The 18,312-nt window shown below is 39.7% G+C and overlaps 1 protein-coding gene across 1 annotated transcript in view; it reads left to right on the top strand.

Annotated features, from left to right (window-relative positions):
- The first annotated feature begins 447 nt into the window (after positions 1–447).
- The window catches only part of Epg5 (ectopic P-granules 5 autophagy tethering factor), a 101,999-nt gene continuing 84,134 nt past the window's right edge, over positions 448–18,312 (top strand). The window contains exons 1-4 of the mRNA XM_046428317.2: positions 448–615; positions 13,664–14,614; positions 15,848–16,091; positions 17,458–17,594. Of these exons, the coding sequence (XP_046284273.1) occupies positions 553–615; positions 13,664–14,614; positions 15,848–16,091; positions 17,458–17,594 (1,395 nt within the window). The 5' untranslated portion in view covers positions 448–552. The remainder of the gene's footprint in view (positions 616–13,663; positions 14,615–15,847; positions 16,092–17,457; positions 17,595–18,312) is intronic.

Here is an 18,312-nt window from a genome sequence, read left to right as displayed (position 1 = left end):
TTTCTAAGAGCAAATTTAAGTGCACTCCCAATGGACATCAACGTTTCTTTCCTGGAGTGCAGTGAAGAGATTTAAGTTATTTAACTGGATCTGATTATTTCAGGATAAAAAAAGAGATTGACAAGCGCCCTCCTCCGACTTCTTAAAGTCAACCAGGGCGAAGTACGCGAGAGCACCTGGGTTCCAAAGAGATCCTGGTTTCTTTGAGCCTGGCGAACACAGCGGACTCTCAGGCCACAGAGTTTATACAGCTAAGGCCCGGAACGGCCACAGTACGCGTGCGCAGGAAGGAGCCGGAGCCGGCGCAGGCTTGCCAGAACAGTGGGTGGAGCCTATGCAAGAGGAAGGGGGCGGGGCCATTCTCTCCCAGCGCAAAGGCGTCCCAGACTGGTTTGTCCCACGTTGCGGCCCTTAGAGCCTCGAAGTTGCTGCCTCCTGCCTGGGAGTGGTGGAGATTAAATCATGTGACAGCGGGGAGGCCGGAACTGGCCCGGCTGTGTGAAGAACAGGGCTTTGATAAAAACAAACGGCGACGGCGTCTCGGCTGTGTCTATGGCCGAGGCGGTGAAGCCCCAGCGCCGGGCCAAGGCCAAGGCCAGCCGGACTAAAACCAAGGTGAGGAGCCGTGCCTCCCTCCGGAGGCACCGGCAGTGCGCTGCCGCCTTTCTTTCCCTTGGGCCTCTCCAGCCAACTCTACTCCCATTCCTTGAGCCTCTGCATCCTTCGCTTCCAGCATCTGATCCCACCATTCATTGACACCGGCCCTGCACCTCCATTCCTCCTCAGCTCCGCCTGCCACACTGTCAGGAGCCCACTTCGCCTTCTCCCTCCTCTGATCTTACCCAGCTCTTGCTTTTCTGCTCTCTTCTTGACTTTTCTCACCAGGGTTTGGATTCCTGCTGTGAAACACCTCCCCACCCCCTTTTAATTGCATCTTATTTATTTCATTTTATTTTTTTGTAACGTGGGATTTTTGTTAGTCTCTCCTTGCACAAAGAGGAGAGAGACTTCTCCTCCACACTGAGACGGTATCCTCTGTCTGAGCTTTATGGGTAGCCACAGATTATAAAATAGACTGTGATGATGTGTCAGTCCTCTTCACTTTCAAAATTGAGGGTGGTACTGCTGTTTCTTCTTATCCCAGTTGTTTATGATGGACTAGAAATTAACCCCAGGCAGGACTCACATAGTAGGAACTTATTTGGGTTTTTCGAGTTTCCTGGTTTAGACTACTTCTGCTATTAATGTAGTTTTAAGTTGATTTGTTCTGTTTTTAGGTGTAAGTTTGGATTTTCATTTTGTCCCTATATATTTTTTTACACTGAATAGATTAAATGCGACTCCTAGATGGCCGGACCTAGGTAATTTGGCTTACCTGAAGCAATTTATATAAACGAAGCAAAGAGGATGGTATTACAACTACAGAAAATTTTCTTTCCAAGTAGTGGGTGATGTTCCAGAGCAGGTGTAACTTAAGCATGATGCCATAATCTGATCCTCCCCACCCCACGGGAACAGGGTTTTAACAAGGTTTTTCATGGTTATCTTATTTACTGAAAATGACTTATGTGGATCACTCTCATTGTGATGTCTTCTTAAAAGTTGTAGTGGAATTAGGCACATCAGTGCATCCAGGTCTATCAGGAGTCACTCACTGAGAAAGCCATTTTGGTACCTAATTTTAGAAATACTTTAAAGAGAAATAACTTTACATTGTAGTAGATTGGTAGAGAACTATCTACACATAAAAGAAAGAGAAAACTTATTGACCAGGCATGCATAAAGTCCCTGAAATTAAAATAGAGTAAGTAGTACATAACATATGAACATCAGTTGTCTATAGAGAGTAGAATCTAAAATCTTAATATCTATGCTTTTTTCTCCTCAAGTAAATGATGAAACTAAATCATAGATGGTTTAAATGATAGTCCAGAGTCATTCAGTAAGCATGGAACTCAAGGTAAGTCAGAAATTCTGACTCTCAATCAGTAGCTTAATAATTATTTCATATCATATGTCTAGATGTCTCTATTTGTAGAACATTTTAAATGCTTAAGACGATCAGTGAAGAGGTTTCTCAAGTTATTTTGTTTAAAACAATTTCTAAATTAAAAAAATTGAAAACTGTCTACTTTTGAATCCCTCCACAAAAGCCAATTGCTTATTTTATTGACATATTTCCTAGACAAACTTTCAATAGATTTTCTTAACTGTTTATGAAGAGGAGATGGGCGCAGTGGCACATGCCGGTAATTCCAGTGACTAGGAAGGCTGAGGCAGGAGGATGGCAATTTATTGAGGCCCACAAGCAATTTAGTGATATCCTGTCTCAAAATAAAAAATAAAAAGGGCCGGAGATGTAGCTCAGTGGTTAAGCACCCCTGGGTTTAATCCCCAGTATAAAAAAAAAAAATGAGGAGTAGCAGGTGTGATAGTGCATGCCTATAATCCCAACAACTGGGAAAACTGAGGCAGGAGCACAGCAAGTTTAAGGTCAGCCTGGGCAACTTCGTAAAATCCTGTCTCAAAATGAAATTAAAGGGGGGCTGTGGATGTAGCTCAGTGGCATAGTGCCCCTGGGTTCAATCTCCAGTACTGCAAAAACAAAATAATAATAAAGAGACCTTCATTTCAGAGGCATTTTTTCAAACCAGAAATCTTTGTTACATACTCTTTCCTCATCCTGTAAATCTAATTAGTCACTAAATCTTATCAGTTGTATTTCCCAAATATTCTTTTTATTCTGCCTATTCCTCTCTGTTCTAACTACCATGACCCTTTTCCAAAGAGGATTTCTGCTGAATTAATCTCTTCACACTCATTCTTGCTGCCCATTCTCTAAACAAGCTTGTTTGATCAAAAGTTTTCCTAGGTTTCCCATCTCCCAGGGGTTAGAGTTAAAAGCATTAAAGCCATGCATGATCTGGCCTTCTTCCTCCTTAGCTTTAGTTCTATTACCACTCTCTTTTGATTCTCAACCGTATGATCCTTTCCTGCTGCAGGGCCTTTGCACATTCTGTTTTTTTCTTCCCTGACACCCTAATTCTAGGCCCTCTTCATGTAGCCAACTACTGCTCATTTATGATGTCTCAGTTTAAATACTTACTCAGAGAAGCTTTTCCTCAGCCGATTCTCATGTTACTCTCTCCTTCAGTAACACTTTACCCCCCTTCTGTGTCCTTCATCTCACTTGTAGTTACTTTGCCACATTTGTCTTCTCCTTTCTATTGTGAACTCACTGAGGGAGGGACCTGTCTTGTTCCCAGTACCCTTCACAACTCCTGAAGTCACTTGATAATTTGTGTGTGTATTGGGGGTGGGGCTGGGTGTTTAATCCAGGGATGCTCTACTGTTTGAGCTATACCCCTGATACCCAATTAATTTTGAGATGGGGTCTTGCTAAATTACTGAGGTTGGCCTTGAATTTGCCATCCTCCTGTCTCAGAGTCCCAAAGTGCTGGGATTACAGAGGTGCACCACCATGCCTGGTGAACAATGTTTGTAGAATGAAGAAATAAATGCCAGAATTGAAGTATACTTCTAACCTTTGTCACTCAATTTCACTCTAGTAAATTTCCTCTGATGGTATAAGAAAACAAATAGAAAAAGTCCACCACCAGCAAGACCCTCTTCCTTGTCAATTTAAGAAAACTAACTCTTCTTTTAGAATAAGATGCCTTTCTTAATGCTGATTGTGGTTCATCGTTGTTTTATAGTCCTTTATTAATGAAACCTTTCCATCTGTGATACAATTTGGCCACTGTTTACAGAGCTATAAAGTAGCTTCAAAGCACAGCCCAAGTGTATAGTGTCATGTGCTATTGTCTTTAGTTTGAGTGGCTTCTGGATTTTACCCAGCTGCTGACCTACATTCCTCAATGTTAATCATCTGGTAGGTGACCTCATGCACTACATTGCCTTTAGGTGTATGGTGTTTTTCACCTGGTACCTTAAAGATAACATTAGATAATGTTCTAATAACATTTTCATTTCAGTATCATTCTTTGCTAAAACATCCCCCAACTCTGAGGACCCTGACTTCCTTGATCTTGGTGAATTTTGTGTCAGGAAAAGAAAATTCTTAGATTTGAACTTTAGTCTTCAGGAGTAGCAGATTTCATAATTATAGAAAGTATTTTTACAGTTAATATTAAATTCTGAATACCAACAACTCATTAATAGTAAGAGCATCTAGTATTTGCTAAGGAGTGACTGAGAGGTTTCCTGGAAAGCTGGTAGCAGACACCAGAAGATCATTAAATCCCCATCCCTTTGCTCCCTGCTTAGGCATTGAATTCTACCTCTGGTCCCTCCCCACTATGAGGGGATATGAGACTGAATTGGGGCATGCTGTGTAGTATGACTTAGTTTATTTTGTGTCTCCTAATGTCCATTCACATGTTAAGCAGTTGTTGATCATCTGTTGTGTCCCAGAAATGATTTTAGGCACTTGGAGTAAAAAAAGAGAAAGAACCCAAAGAACTGGCCTTCATGAAGCTTCTATTCTTGAGGGAGAAGACAGACAAAAAGCAAAGCAAAACAAAACAAAACCTCATAAAAATTAAAATATACCAGGGCTGGGGATGTAGCTCAGTGGTAGAGTGCTTGTCCCATGCACGAGGCCCTGGGTTTAATTCTTAGCACCACCAAAATATGTGTGTGTGTGTGTGTGTGTGTGTGTGTATGTATACAACATGCACATATACTTGTATATGTGTATATATGTGCATATATAGTATACATCACATTAGTAGGTGTAAATGCTGTGGAGAAAAGAAAAGAACAGGGTAAAGAGTTGGGGAGTACAGGTGAGGAAGTAGGATGGGATACAGTTTTAAATAGGCAGGGTAGGTCTTACTGAAGGTGACTTTTAAGTGAAGGTGTGTAAGAGATAAGAGATTTTGTCATGTGGGTTATGCACGTGAGTATTTCAGCAGAGGGAACAGCTGGAGTAAAGTTGTTACACGGTGGGGGGAGTGATGGCGATTGAGGTGAGAAGGATAGGTCCTTGTCAGGAACAGAATCACCCTAAGTTTTGAGCAGACAAGGGATGTGACCTCATTTAAAGCTCTCAGGGATCACTGTGTTTTCTTTGTTGAGAATGGGTTGTAAGGGCTGGGGTAGAAGTACAGAGACCATCCAAGAGACTTGAAGCCAGCCAGGCAAGAGGGAATGATAACTTGGACCAGGGTAATAGTAGCTAAGGTGCAAGGAAGTGTTTCAAATCCGAGAGGCAAGAGGATTTGCTGAGGTTTGGCTGTGGCATGTGAGAAGAAACTGTCGGGAACACTGAGGGTAGAACAGGTTTTTCTGGGAAGCTTAGATATGTTTTGAATGTGTTAATTTTCGGCATTCACCAGGAGAGTAGGGTTGGGTATGTGAATTTTACGAGAGAGAGCTTCAGGCTGGAGAAAGAGATTTGCAAGTCATTAGCAAATAGATGATATTTAAAGCCAGAATCTGAATTAGGTCATTTGGAGAATGATTATAGTTAAAAAGGTGACAAGAACTGAACTCAGGGACACTCCTATTTTAAGAGGTTGGGGAGAAGAGGTGCAGCCATCCTGGTAGGATGTGTTCCTGGTGCCCTCTACTGAGAGTGTAGTGCCCTAGAAGCTGAGCGAAGAAAGTGTGGGAAGGAGGAGGGAGAGATCAGGCAAGCCAGATGCTGCTGATATAGGAAGTTAAGATTAGTAAGGGCAGCACTGGAGAAGTGGCAGCCCAGGAGGAGGAGTGTTCAGAGTGAAGTGTGTGGTCCCCATTCTCTGCAAGCTTTCCTACTTGGTAGCTTTCTTGTGTATCCCAAAAGGAGCTGGTGAAATTTGTCTGAGAGCATTGATGTGATAGTAGTAGTACTAGAGTGTCTACCCCTGCTCCCTGCTTCTTTTTGTACCAGGGATTGAACTCAGGGGCACTCAACCACTGAGCCACATCCCGAGCCCTATTTGTATTTTATTTAGAGACAGGGTCTCACTGAGTTGCTTAGTGCCTTGCTGTTGCTGAGGCTGGCTTTGAACTCGTGATCTTCCTGTCTCAGCCTCCTGAGCCACTGGAATTACAGGCATGCACCACCACACATTGCCTCCTCTCCTTTTTCTTTTCTTTTCATTTTTTAAAATACTGTCTTTAAATTTTTTTTTTTTGTAATTGTAGATGGAGAGAATGCCTTTATTTTATTTGTTTAATTTTATGTGGTGCTGAGGATCGAACCCAATGCCTCACACATGCTAGGCAAGTGCTCTACCACTGAGCTACAGCCCCCCACCCCCCCCCGCGCCCCTTTTCAGATCTGTTCTGTGCCAGGCATTGTGCTAAGTCTTATGATAAAGGCATGAATGGTAAGGCAGACTCTGCCCTTAAAATAATTTAGTTATAAGTATACTATAAAATATGTAAAATTGAACCATCATGTTGGTGAAGAAGTACCTCATTGTTTTTAAGGAAGGAGTTGTAGTTCTACTTAATGCAGTTTGATGCAAGTAATAAATAGAAACTTCTCATTTGTTTTTCAGAATTTAAAAATAACTTTTAAAAATGATTACTTACAGGGCTGTGGATATAGCTCAGTTGGTAGAATGCTTTCCTTGCAGGCACAAGGCCCTGGGTTCAATTCCCAGTGCCACAAAAACAAAAATAAAAAGAAAGAAAGAAAAAAGAGCTGAGGGTGTGGCTCAGTGGTAGAGCGCTCTGGGTTCGATCCCCAGCAACAACAACAACAACAACAAAATAAATAAATAAAAATGATAACTAATGACTACTTTGCTCATTGCTCACAAAGGTATGTATCAGTGTATACACTTCACACACAGAAATGTACGCCCCAGAAATGAGATGGCCAGCATTCCATGTGTTGGAGATAACTGTTTAACAGTCTGTATGTTCTTCTTTAGCTCCCTGCCCCCATACACTTATATGCCAAGGTGTATTTAACTATGTTAAGAATGTTTTTTTATGTTTATCCTTGTCTCTTCTACTTCTATATTGTTTCCTGATTGTTCTTTCTCCTGTCAAATGACTTTTAAATTGTTTCTTTACCTGTATGTAACTTATGTGGAGGTCAGATGTAAAGAAGGCTAACGCAGGAGAATATCGAGTTCAAAGCCATCCTCAGTAACTTAGTGAGGGCCTAAGCAATTTAGCAAGACCCTATCTACAAAATAAATAAATGTACTTTTTTAGTACATAAATATTGCTGGGGATGTGGCTTAGTAGTTAAGTGCTCCTGAGTTTAATCCCTGATACCAAGAAAAAGTAAAGAAATATAGATTCTTCTTAATATCCTTGGTCATTTTTAGTTATAAGAAATGTCTTTTGCTTAGAATTATATAAGTATGGATTTGTGAACAGGTGGTTTGATAATACATTGAGTTGATACATATAGAGTTGGGATTTTATTTCACAGTTTATGATGATTATTATATATAATGTGTCCTATATCATTATCTGTTCTTAAGAAGGCAAAATAACTGGAGGCAGGTTTTCTTTTTTTTAAAAAAATTAATGAAATACAATTTTACATTTTAAGTATAAAAATAGATTTCCACTTCAGAATGAAAGTTCTTTGTTTTGAATTTATTGAATCTTCTTTGTGCTTTCTGGAAAATCATATAAAAATGAACTTCTAAATGTGCCATAGAACATGGTTGATGTAAATATTTGTTGGATAATTCAATAATTTCATTATCTTAGAATGCCAGTACCTGGGTCAGAGTCCAGCACGAGTAGGTAGTTATGAATTACAGGCCATTGCTGTTATCTTAACTATTTACTGAATACAGTGTCAAAAATCAGTAGTAGATAGGTTTCAAAGAGACCTAAAATAAGTCCATGTCATGTAGATACTTGTGTTGTATTTGGGGAGTCAGAATATAAAGATAAATAACCACATGGGATATTGCAGGACCTGGGCCTGATGGTAAGGACCTGTTGCAGAAATTCCAAGGGAAGCCTGTATGGAAAGGTTTCTCTTGGGACAGAATCATAGCTGAGTCATTGAGGGCACTCAGTGCCAGAGTTGATTTGACCGTTTTTGTTTTTCAGAGTGGTGTTCTAGGGAGACCAGTCTTACAATTGTATTTGGGATGAGTTGCGGTAGAGCAGAGGCTGGAGGCTTGGGGACCATTCAGGATCTGTTTCCCTTTTTGTTCTTTGGAAAAGTAGAGTGAGCCACAGGGAGTCCTCATCATCACTCTGGAGGCACTAATGTTTGATGAAGATCATAGCAAATCCCCTTACTTTCCCTGTGTGCTCCAGAGGTCATGTCCCTATCCCTGGGATCTCTGAAGGAACAGAGTCAGGTCTTTGTCATCTGCTTAGATAGTTGTGCTTCCTGCAGTTGCCCATCCCCCTGCTATCTGTCTCCCTTGGGCTGACAGATCCATTCTTTGAATCAAAGGCATCTCCTTTTCCTGACCTTGTGTCCTGGGGCACCTCTGGTTTAATCCCCTCCTTAGACTAACTTCCCTAACTGAGGCCAAGGTGGAGTTTTCTTTGTTTCTGCTTTTGAAAGAAGTGAGTTCCACCCTCTGGGGAAATAAAAACCTAAACAAAGACTTCTGTGTTTTTCCAGGTAGAGTAGTAGGGTTAGAAAAAAATCTCTTTCTTGCTTGTCTAATTGCCTTACTGTTGCTATCAGTATGGTTATGATTATTCCCAGGAAGGTAGAGTTGCACTCTGAGGGTTAGGGAGATGGGAAGAAGTTGAAATTGTGGGGGCATCCCTGGAGCTGGGGAGAGGACGCAGCGGGGTGGGGCTGGGGTGAAGTGGTAGGGGGCCAGAGGGAAGGTAAAACTGCCTGAGGGACAGGCTAGGGGAGAAACCTTGGTGGCCTTGGAGTTAGGGAGGTGTAGTTTTCCATACCAGAATTTTGTGACCCATCTCGTGACAGCTTCCAGGTCCCTGCCTTCTCTGTTTTTTTTTTTTTTTCTTTAGTGTTAGTGTTTAACACCCTAAGTAAAACTCCATCTGTCCAACATTTTACTCTATGCTTGCTTACTTTTCATTCACTTCTTAACTCACTTTGTTTATAACAGATTTGTTGAGATAAAATTCACTGTACTGTAAATTGGCCTGGTGGAAGTTCATATTCAGCTGGTTTTGGAGTCACAGGGTGCAGCCAGCGCAGCCCTGCTCTCCATAGTGGCCACCTCATGTTTCATTCATTCCACCAGCAGTGTAGGAGGGTTTTAAATGTTCTGAATCTTTGCCAACATTTCCTTTTATTTGACTTTTTACAATAGTTGTCCTATATCTTGTGGGTTTTTTTTTTTTTTAATAAGAGAGACGGAGAGAGAGAATTTTCTATTATTTAATTTTCAGTTTTTGGCGGACACAACATCTTTGTTTGTATGTGGTGCTGAGGATCGAACCCAGGCCACATGTATGCCAGGCGAGCATGCTACTGCTTGAGCCACATCCCCAGCCCTATCTTGTGGTTTTGATTTGCTTTTCTCTATTGGTTAATAATGTTGAGTGCCTTTTTATATGCCATTGACATATCCTCTTTGAAGAAGTACCTATTCAGATCCTTTTCCCATTTTATTTTGTTGGAACTCAGGATTGAATCCAGAGGCACTTTATCACTGAGCCACATCCCCATCCCTTTTTATTTTTTATTTTGAGACAAGGCCTCACAGTTTCTTAGAAGCTTGCTAAGTTGTTGAGGCTGGCTTCAAACTTGTGGTCCTCTTGCCTCAGCCCCCCAAGTTGCTGGAATTATGGGTGTGTGCCACTGCGCCCGGCTCTTTTCCCATTTTAAAGCTGGGTTTTATATCTTTATTACTGAGTTATAAGAATTCTTTGTATACTTAAAATATAAAGTTTTATTTGATTTGCAAACATCATCTCCTATTCTGTTGGACTGTTTCCTTTGCTTTCCTTTTAAAGTCAGACAGGAGACAAATCTCCTCTTCCTCTTCCTTTTTCTTTCTTTCTTTTTGGCTGGTGTTGCTGGGGATTAAACTCAGGGCCTTGTGCACAAGGCAAGTGTTTTACCACTCAGCTACATCCCTAACTCTGGTCTGTGAATCTTTTTGATTAAGTTTTATCTGTAAGTCAGGAATCCAAAGTCATCCTTTTGCAATGAGAATACCAAGTTTCTCTAGCTCTGTTTGTTAAAAGGACTATTCTTTTCCTATTGAATGATCTTGACACTCTTGTTAAAAGTTAATTGACCATAAATGCAAGGATTTCTTTCTGGACTTTCAGTTCTGTTCTGTTCATCTGCTTGTTTGTCCATATACTAGCACTACACCATTTTCATTGCTGTAGCTTTGTAGTAGGTTTCTTTTGTTTGTTTGGTACTTGGATTGAATCCAGGGGTGCTTAATCATTGAGCCACATCCCCAGCCCCTTTTATATTTTATTGAATAATAATTAACAGGGTCTTGCTAAATTGCTTAGGGCCTCGATAAGTTGCTGGTTACTGAGGCTGGCTTTGAACTCGATTCCTTCCTGCCTCAGCCTCCTGAACTGCTGGAATTACAGGTGTACGCCACTATGCTTGGCTGTAGTAGGTTTTGGCAAAGTATAAATTCTCCAACTTTTTTTTTCAAGATTTTTGGGTCTATTCTGGCTTCCTTGCATTTCTGTGTGAATTTTAAGGATCAGCTTGTCAATTTCTTAAAAGAAGGCAGCTAGGATTTTGCAAGGAAGTGTGTTAAGTTTGTAGATGGACTTGAGGAGTATTGCCATCTTAATATTGCAAAAGACGTGGACTGCCTTTCCATTTAAGTATTCTTTAATTCCTTTCAATAATGTTTTGTAATTTCTGAGTACAAATATACTTTTGTTCAATTTATCTTCAAGTACTTGATTTTTTTGTGTTATTGAGAGTGAAATTTTTTTATTAATTTTATTTTCTAATTGTCCCAGTTACTAAAATTGGCCTCTGCCCTGATCAGTACACCAACATTTCTTGCACTCTAATAACCATTTTCCCTTCTAATTTTTTTCTTTTTGAACTCCCAGTCTGAGAAACTTATTTTTTTAATAAGTGTATTAAACATCACACTTGACAAAGTGAGCCAGCCTCCTTTTTCATTTTCTAATTAACACTCATATTTTCCTATTGTGATTTTAGACAGCTTAACCAACTGATTTGTATCAGACACACATTGTATGGCTGATGTCTGAATCTAATATCCAGACGTTCACAGGGTGGAGTGAAGTAATTTTGGAGAGGCACTTTCAGTCTTGAATCATTACACTTGTAAATGTTTGGCAACTTTGGTCATTTTAGCAGACTGACCTCAAATTCCATTTCAAAAACATTTATCTTTTTTCCTAACATAGAAAGGCCCTACTTTTTTGACTGTTCACCTGTCAATTTTTTTTTTTGTTGTTGTTGTTGTTGAACATTCAGAGCACGACAATACAAAATCATTAACATTATGCTGGACACATTTGCACACACATGTAATCCCAGCAACATGGGAGGCTGCAGCAGAAGGATGGCATGTTTGTGGCCAGCCTGAGAAACTTAGTGAGACCCTATCTTAAAAAATAAAGCCAGGCACAGTGTATACACTGGTAATCTCAGCAGCTTGGGAGGCTGTGGCAGGAGGATCACAGTTTTAAAGCCAGTTTTAGCAATTTGGTGAAGCCCTAAACAATTCAAATATAAAAAAGAGCAGGAGTGTGGCTCAGTGGTGGAACACTCCGGGGTTCAATCTTCAGTACCAAAAACAAAACAAAATACTGACAACTTGTATAACTCTCTTCCTTAAAATTTCATAGCCAAAGGAAGATTTGAGTAATTTTAGTCAGGTTTTTAGTTTGTTTGAATGTAGCAACTTTTTTTTAACAGTTACTTCAAATTTTTCCGTAATTTTTTCTTGTTAGTCAGCTGGGCCTCCTATGTTACCTAGTTGGTGTGTTAATGCTGGAGATATTTTTTTAAACCATTGTTTTATTTTTTCAATGGTTAACATTTTTATGGTTTTTGGAGATAATTTTGGTCTTAGTGGAGAGTTGTAAATATAATACAGAGAGTCCATATGCTTTTTACCCAGCATCCACTTGGGTTATTATCTTATATCACTGAATATTCTATAGCACAGAACATTTATCAAAACCAAGATATTAACTTTAGTGCTATATAGACACATTTGGATTTAAAAAATATATCCACTAAAGTCCTTTTTCTGTTCCAGGATCTCAAATTGTGTTTGGTTGTTTTATCTCTAATTGCCTCTATTCTCCGACCGTTACTCAGTCTTATCTTTCATGACCGTTAACACTTAAGTTATTTTGTAGATTGTCCCTTAGCTTGGGTTTTCATCTGGTATTTTCTCATGATAGATTGAGATTGTAGTAGGACATCACTGAAGCAATAGTCCTTCTTGGGATATTTTATCAGTGAATATCTAATGGTATTACGTATTACTAGTGATGCTAACCTTGGTTATTTGGTTAAGTTTTTGTTTGCCAGAGTTTTCTATTGAAATATACCATTTTCCCTTTGTAATCACTAAATATTTGGGAGGAGATGCTTTGAGGATATGCAAATGACCTGTTCCTGGTTAAGCTCTTGCTTACTCACTTTAACATCCATTGGTCCATCTTGCAATTACTACCATTGCTATGGTTTGGACATGGTTTTATGTGTTGGAAGTTTGGTCCCTACGTGGTGATATGGGAGGTGATGCAACCTTTAAGAGGTAGGACCTAGTAGGGTATCCTTGGTGTAGTTTTTGTGGGACCCTGGTTGTTAATTAAGAGAAGGTTGTTATAAAAGGAGTGAGCCTGGCTATGGCTTCTGGCTCACCACGTGATCTTTTGCTCTTGCTGGGGCTCCTGTTATGTGATGAGCCAGTGTGAGGTTCTCACCAGATCCAGTTTCATGCTTTTGAAGGTCTAAAACTGTCAGTTAAATAAATTATAATTACCTACTCTCTCATATTTTATTAAAGCAGTGGAAAATGGACTAATATAACCATGGCGTTCTAATGGTGATTTTCTTTTTTCTTTTCCTTTTTTTATGGTGTTGGAGATCAAACCTAGGGTCTCACACATGCTAGGCAGTTGCTGTACCATTGAGCTTATACTTTCATTCCCTAATGGTCTTTTCCTATTTTTTTGCATTTCTTCTATGTTTATTGATTTCTTCTATATTTATTGGAGTTCTTCTATATGGAAGAGCTTCACTTCCCACCAGTTTTGTTTACATATTTATTTATCCAGGTAATTATGTCAGTATGGGCTCATGGATATTTATTTTATTCTGAGGGTTGTAATCTAATACTGTGGTTGTTTGATTTGGTGCTTGAGTGGTCTGAGCCCATCTGGTTGAGTTTGGAGTTAATATGTTTATGAAGATGAAGACAAACATATTGGTGGCCTAAGATAGTTGGAGACTATTTTGTTTTACTTAACCTCTAGCAGAATGGTGGACAATCCAGTTAAGACTTTCTTCTTTCATGTTTGGATCATAATTTGCTGCTTATTTTGATAGCTTTCTTTTCGGATTAGATTAGTGAATCTCCAAATTCAGCTCACTCAAAATTAGGTAATATAAAAAATGAAATACATCCATTATGAAATGAATTTAGAATCTGTTTGTTAAATGATAAAATTTAGATTTTATTTTAGGCTTCAAAATTCCTTACACTAAGCACATGAATTATTGTTATAAATTATTTTACATTATAAATCTTGCTTTTAGGAAAAGAAGAAATATGAAACCTTTCGGACGGAGGAGTCTGATGAAATCTCTCTTCCAAAAACCTCCAGAGACCAGGAAATCCCTACTCTAGCTTGTGAATTCAAAGGAGACCATCTAAAGGTGTTAACTGAATCCCAGCTCAATAGTGATGCCAGTGGACAAAATGAAAGTGAAATGTTTGATGTACCTCTCACCTCCTTGACTCTAGGTAATGAAGGATCCCTGACATGTAACACACAGTCCCTTGAAGAAGGGGAAGAGTCCAGAACTTACATCAGGGATGACAATGATGAAATCAGGCTGAAGGTGAACTCAGGAGACAATGTTGGAACTAAAGTAGAAACCCCCAAGAGTGTTACAGAAGTAGAGGAAAACACGTTGGTACCATGTGGACCTTCAGAAAGCACACTGCAGTCTGATTTTTCCTGTACTCATCAGGAAATAGAAAATATACAAATCAGAGAAACTCAGAATAGGAAAGAAGATAAACAAGCCCTGGGCTGTTCTTCAGAGATGCTTCAAAGTGTTGGTCTTCAGAGTTCTTATGAAGCCAGAGAAGTGTCTCAGCTACCCAGAGTGAAGAAACTGTATCCCCAGTTGCCAACCGAAATTGCTGGAGAGGCGCCAGCCTTGGTGGCAGTGAAACCCTTACTTTGTAGTGAGAGACTCTACCCAGAACTTCCATCTCAGCCAGAACTGGTACCATTTACTAAAGAACAGCTGAAAATCTTGGAGCCTGGTTCATGGCTAGAGAATGTTGAGTCATATTTAGAAGAATTTGACAGCTTGGCTCATCAGGACAGGCATGAATTTTATGAGTTACTTTTGAACTATTCACGATGTAGGAAGCAGTTGCTGCTGGCTGAAGCTGAGCTACTTACTCTGACGTCTGATTGCCAAAATGCTAAAAGTCGACTCTGGCACTTTAAGGAGGAACAGCTGTCTGTACAGGTATTTTACCTACTGTTCTGTACAGCTTTCAAGAGCCTGGGGAATTTGCAGTGGACCTGCTATTCTTTTGATGCCATCCGGGCCTGCAGTCTACTCATGCTGATCCTGTCTTAACCCAGAGTGTTGATAATACAGGGATCACAAGGTCACATACTACAGGGACAGATGTATAACCTGTGGGAGTGAAGCTGACTGAGTGGGACAGTGGTTACTGGGAAAGCTTGTGCCTGGTCTCAAGGGGGCAGCTGTCCTGGAGTTCTAGTTGATTGTAGCTATGAGAGTGTGATGGTCCAAGATTGCCACATCTTCACGATTTTACCAGAAAAGCTAGAAACCCACATTTTTGTGTGAAGGATCCTAATTGGCAGTGTTGGCACTTGACTAAACACATGCACATACATGCAGTCTAAGCCACGGCAAATCATGTGTCCAGGTCAGATTCAGCCCATGGACCATTAGTTTGAGATCTTTGACATAATCCCATGAACATTCAATGGGTGGAGAATATCAGGCTTGAGAGGAGCTGAGAACAGGGAAGTCCATTAGATGTAACCCTTTGGAGTCCAAGGTGTCCATAAGAAAGCCATTTCATAGTCACCTTGGAGAGATGGCAAGGAAGAGAAGACCACTCCACTCTTGACAAGCTTGACTTTGGAGGGAAGCAGGAGGAGGTACTAGGGGAGAAACAGGTGATTTTCCATTCCATAGCCCTCATTCACTGGGAGACTTGGGTAACTTTCTTTGAGGATAGGAAGGAGACTGTGGAGAGAGAAGCATTTGGAAATATTGAAAAAGAAAGGGTAGAAACAAGAACACAGCTGGAGGAGTTAGTATTGAAGAAGGAGGGTGGTTTCTTTTGAACACAAAGAAGAATGGGGCTAGATCCAGAGAGAGTTTGAGGTCAAGGGGACATCACATTGACTTCAATATTCATTAAATAGAAGGTAAGATCATGTGAGAGTCTTAGGGACAGGCTCTATTGTTTTCTTGCACTTTTCCCCACTGACTTCTTAGGGTTACTCTGTCCGTCTCTGAACTCGTCATTGCTTTATACTCTTTGACAGATGGTCGTGTATTTGTTTGTGTTATTTTTTACACAGTATCGTTGTACCTGCACCACCATTATGAACTCTTTGAAAATGGTACTGAAGCCTGTGTATCTTCTGCCTGCTGCCTGATTGCTTCGAATGCAGAGTAACAGTTTTCATATTTTACCCTTTAACCCACTGGTAGGGTATCTGTGCAGATCAAGTGAAAGTTTCCGGCTATCATCGCTACCAGAGAGTAGAGATGAATGAAAATGCACTGGGGGAGCTGAAGAAGCTATTTGATGCCAAATGTGAGCACCTCCACCAGACCCTAGCCCTTCATTCTTACACTTCTGTGCTCTCAAGGTTGCAAGTGGAGTCTTACATCTACTCATTGCTCAATAGCTCAGCTGTTCTGAGGTCCTTAGCAGTTCACCAGCAAGGCCGAGGTGTGTAAGTACTGGAGATCTCGCTCTTTCTTAGGTTCTAAAATGGAAAAAAGAACTGAGGAGTACAATCTGGTTGAATTAACTGTGTGCTGATTGGTCTTAACGAGGAGTCATTTGCACTTGCAGTTTTATCTTGCCGCCTCCGGTGTAGGATGGAGACCGGTCTTAATGATATTTCTTGGGAGCAGGGCTAGGCCTCCCTTCCCCATGGCTGTCTTTCTCTGCTTCTCTGGGAGGCCAGAAAGCTCCCTCTCTACCAGTAATGTCTCTTGTGGTTCTAATCTAGTGCTTGTTATCAAGTGGAGTCCAAATAGAGCTTGATTCTAAAACTAATACTTTTTTCATTCTGTCTCTTCCACTTTGTTTTTGCTTGTCCAGTTTATTGGGTTGTTTTATTTAATTTTTAGCAGAGGATATATAATGTTCTGAATTTTTCATCTTATGTTGGGTTTTAAAAAATTAGCCATAGCCATATGATATATTAAGCATTAAATATGCTTATTGAGTTATGTAGTTTTTGTTGGGATGCCAAGAGCTGGGGGTAGGCCAGAGATCTGCTGGTTTTTAAATAGGAACTAATACATTTTGGTAGAGTTGAGTTTCCTTTGCTTTGAAATACTCAACTACTTAGTAGAAATTTTTAAATATCTTTTTTTTTTCTTTTTTTGGTGATGTGGAGATTGAACCCAGGGCCTTGCTCATCCTAGACAAGTGCTCTGCTACTGAGCTGAAGCCCCAGCCCTGAAATTAAGATCTTTTTTCATTTTGCTTTTATTAGTGCATTAGTTATCCATATAGGTGGGTTCATTTTGACAAATTTAATTTAATTGACCCTATTTCAGTCCCCAGTGTCCCTGCTTCCCTTTTCTCTCTCTCATTCCCCTTCTTCTACTCTACTGGTCTTCCTTTTATTCATTTTTAAAATTAATTTTAATTGGTGCTTTATAGATATACATAAAGGTGGAATTCACTGTTTATCTATGCACATAGTTTAATTTTGTCAGATTTTATTGAGCATTTCCTCCTCTCCTGTTCCTCCTCCTTCCCTCTCAATCCTTCTATGCCACAGGTGTTCCCTATATCTTTATGATATCCAGCCTACCCCCACTCCTGTTCTGCTTTTTATCCTTAATTTCTTGCCCCCTGCCCTTTGCTCTAGCTTTTACATATGAGAGAGAACACTGACCCTTGATTTTTTGAGTCTGGTTTATGAAATTAAGATATTTTGATAGAATTTTTTCTTTGGATTTTTATCTGAATCAAATATTTTAAATAGTTTGGTTTGTTTTAAGCAAAGATACCAAAAATTTCTTCCCATAAAATGCCATTCATGTGGGACTCATTTAATTCTCTCTTTAATTTATAGCTTCTAAACAGATAGACAGCGTTCCTTCTGATCTGTGTCAGTTGAAGGAGTGTATTAGTGTCTTATTCATGTTCACCAGGAGAGTAAATGAAGATACTCAGTTCCATGAGGATATTCTTCTCTGGCTGCAGAAATTGGTAAGGGAACAGAAATAGACACAACAATCTTTATTTTATTTCCCTAATAACTTTTCTTTAATCATGACACGTGGTAATAAGTATTTATCTAGTGCATTATTGAGCATTTTTTTCTCTCTCATAAATGTGGTAATAAGTATTTATCTAGTGCATTATTGAGCATTTTTTTCATATATATATGTGTGTGTGTATATATGTATATATATATATGTATATATATGTGTATATATATATATTATTATTATTATTTTTTGTGGTGCTGGGAATTGAACCCAGGGCCTTGTGCATTCAAGGCAAGCACTCTACCAACTGAGTTCTAATCCCAGTCCCCTGTAGCTAATTCTTTTTGACATTGTATGTTTAAAATTGAAGTCATACTTAAATAACTTGTTATTTTTTTTTTTGGTACTGGGGATTGAACCAAGGGGTCCTGTGCTGTTGAGCTGCATCTCTGGCCCTTTATTATTATTTTGAGACAAGGTCTTGCTAGGTTGCCCAGGCTGGCCTTGAACTTGTGATCCTCCTGCTTCAGCCTCTTAAATAGCTGGGTTTCAGGTATGCACCATTGAAGTGGCTTAAAAAACTTCAAGAGGAAAAAAAAAAAAACCTTCAAGAGAAAGAAGTGTATCAGGATTTGGAGCATTTAGGAATGATGTTAGGTTTATTACAGAGGGAGTGGGTATTCGTTAATCGATTCTCTTTTTCAATGGGGCTGGCT

This window comes from Marmota monax, unplaced genomic scaffold (assembly GCF_021218885.2).
Source record: "Marmota monax isolate L192 unplaced genomic scaffold, Marmota_monax_Labrador192_F-V1.1 WCK01_AAM20220418_F8-fsc00031, whole genome shotgun sequence".
Classification (NCBI taxonomy): Eukaryota; Metazoa; Chordata; class Mammalia; order Rodentia; family Sciuridae; genus Marmota; species Marmota monax.
The sequence above is the reverse complement of the archived record's forward strand: the minus strand, read 5'-3'. Positions and strand labels throughout refer to the sequence as shown.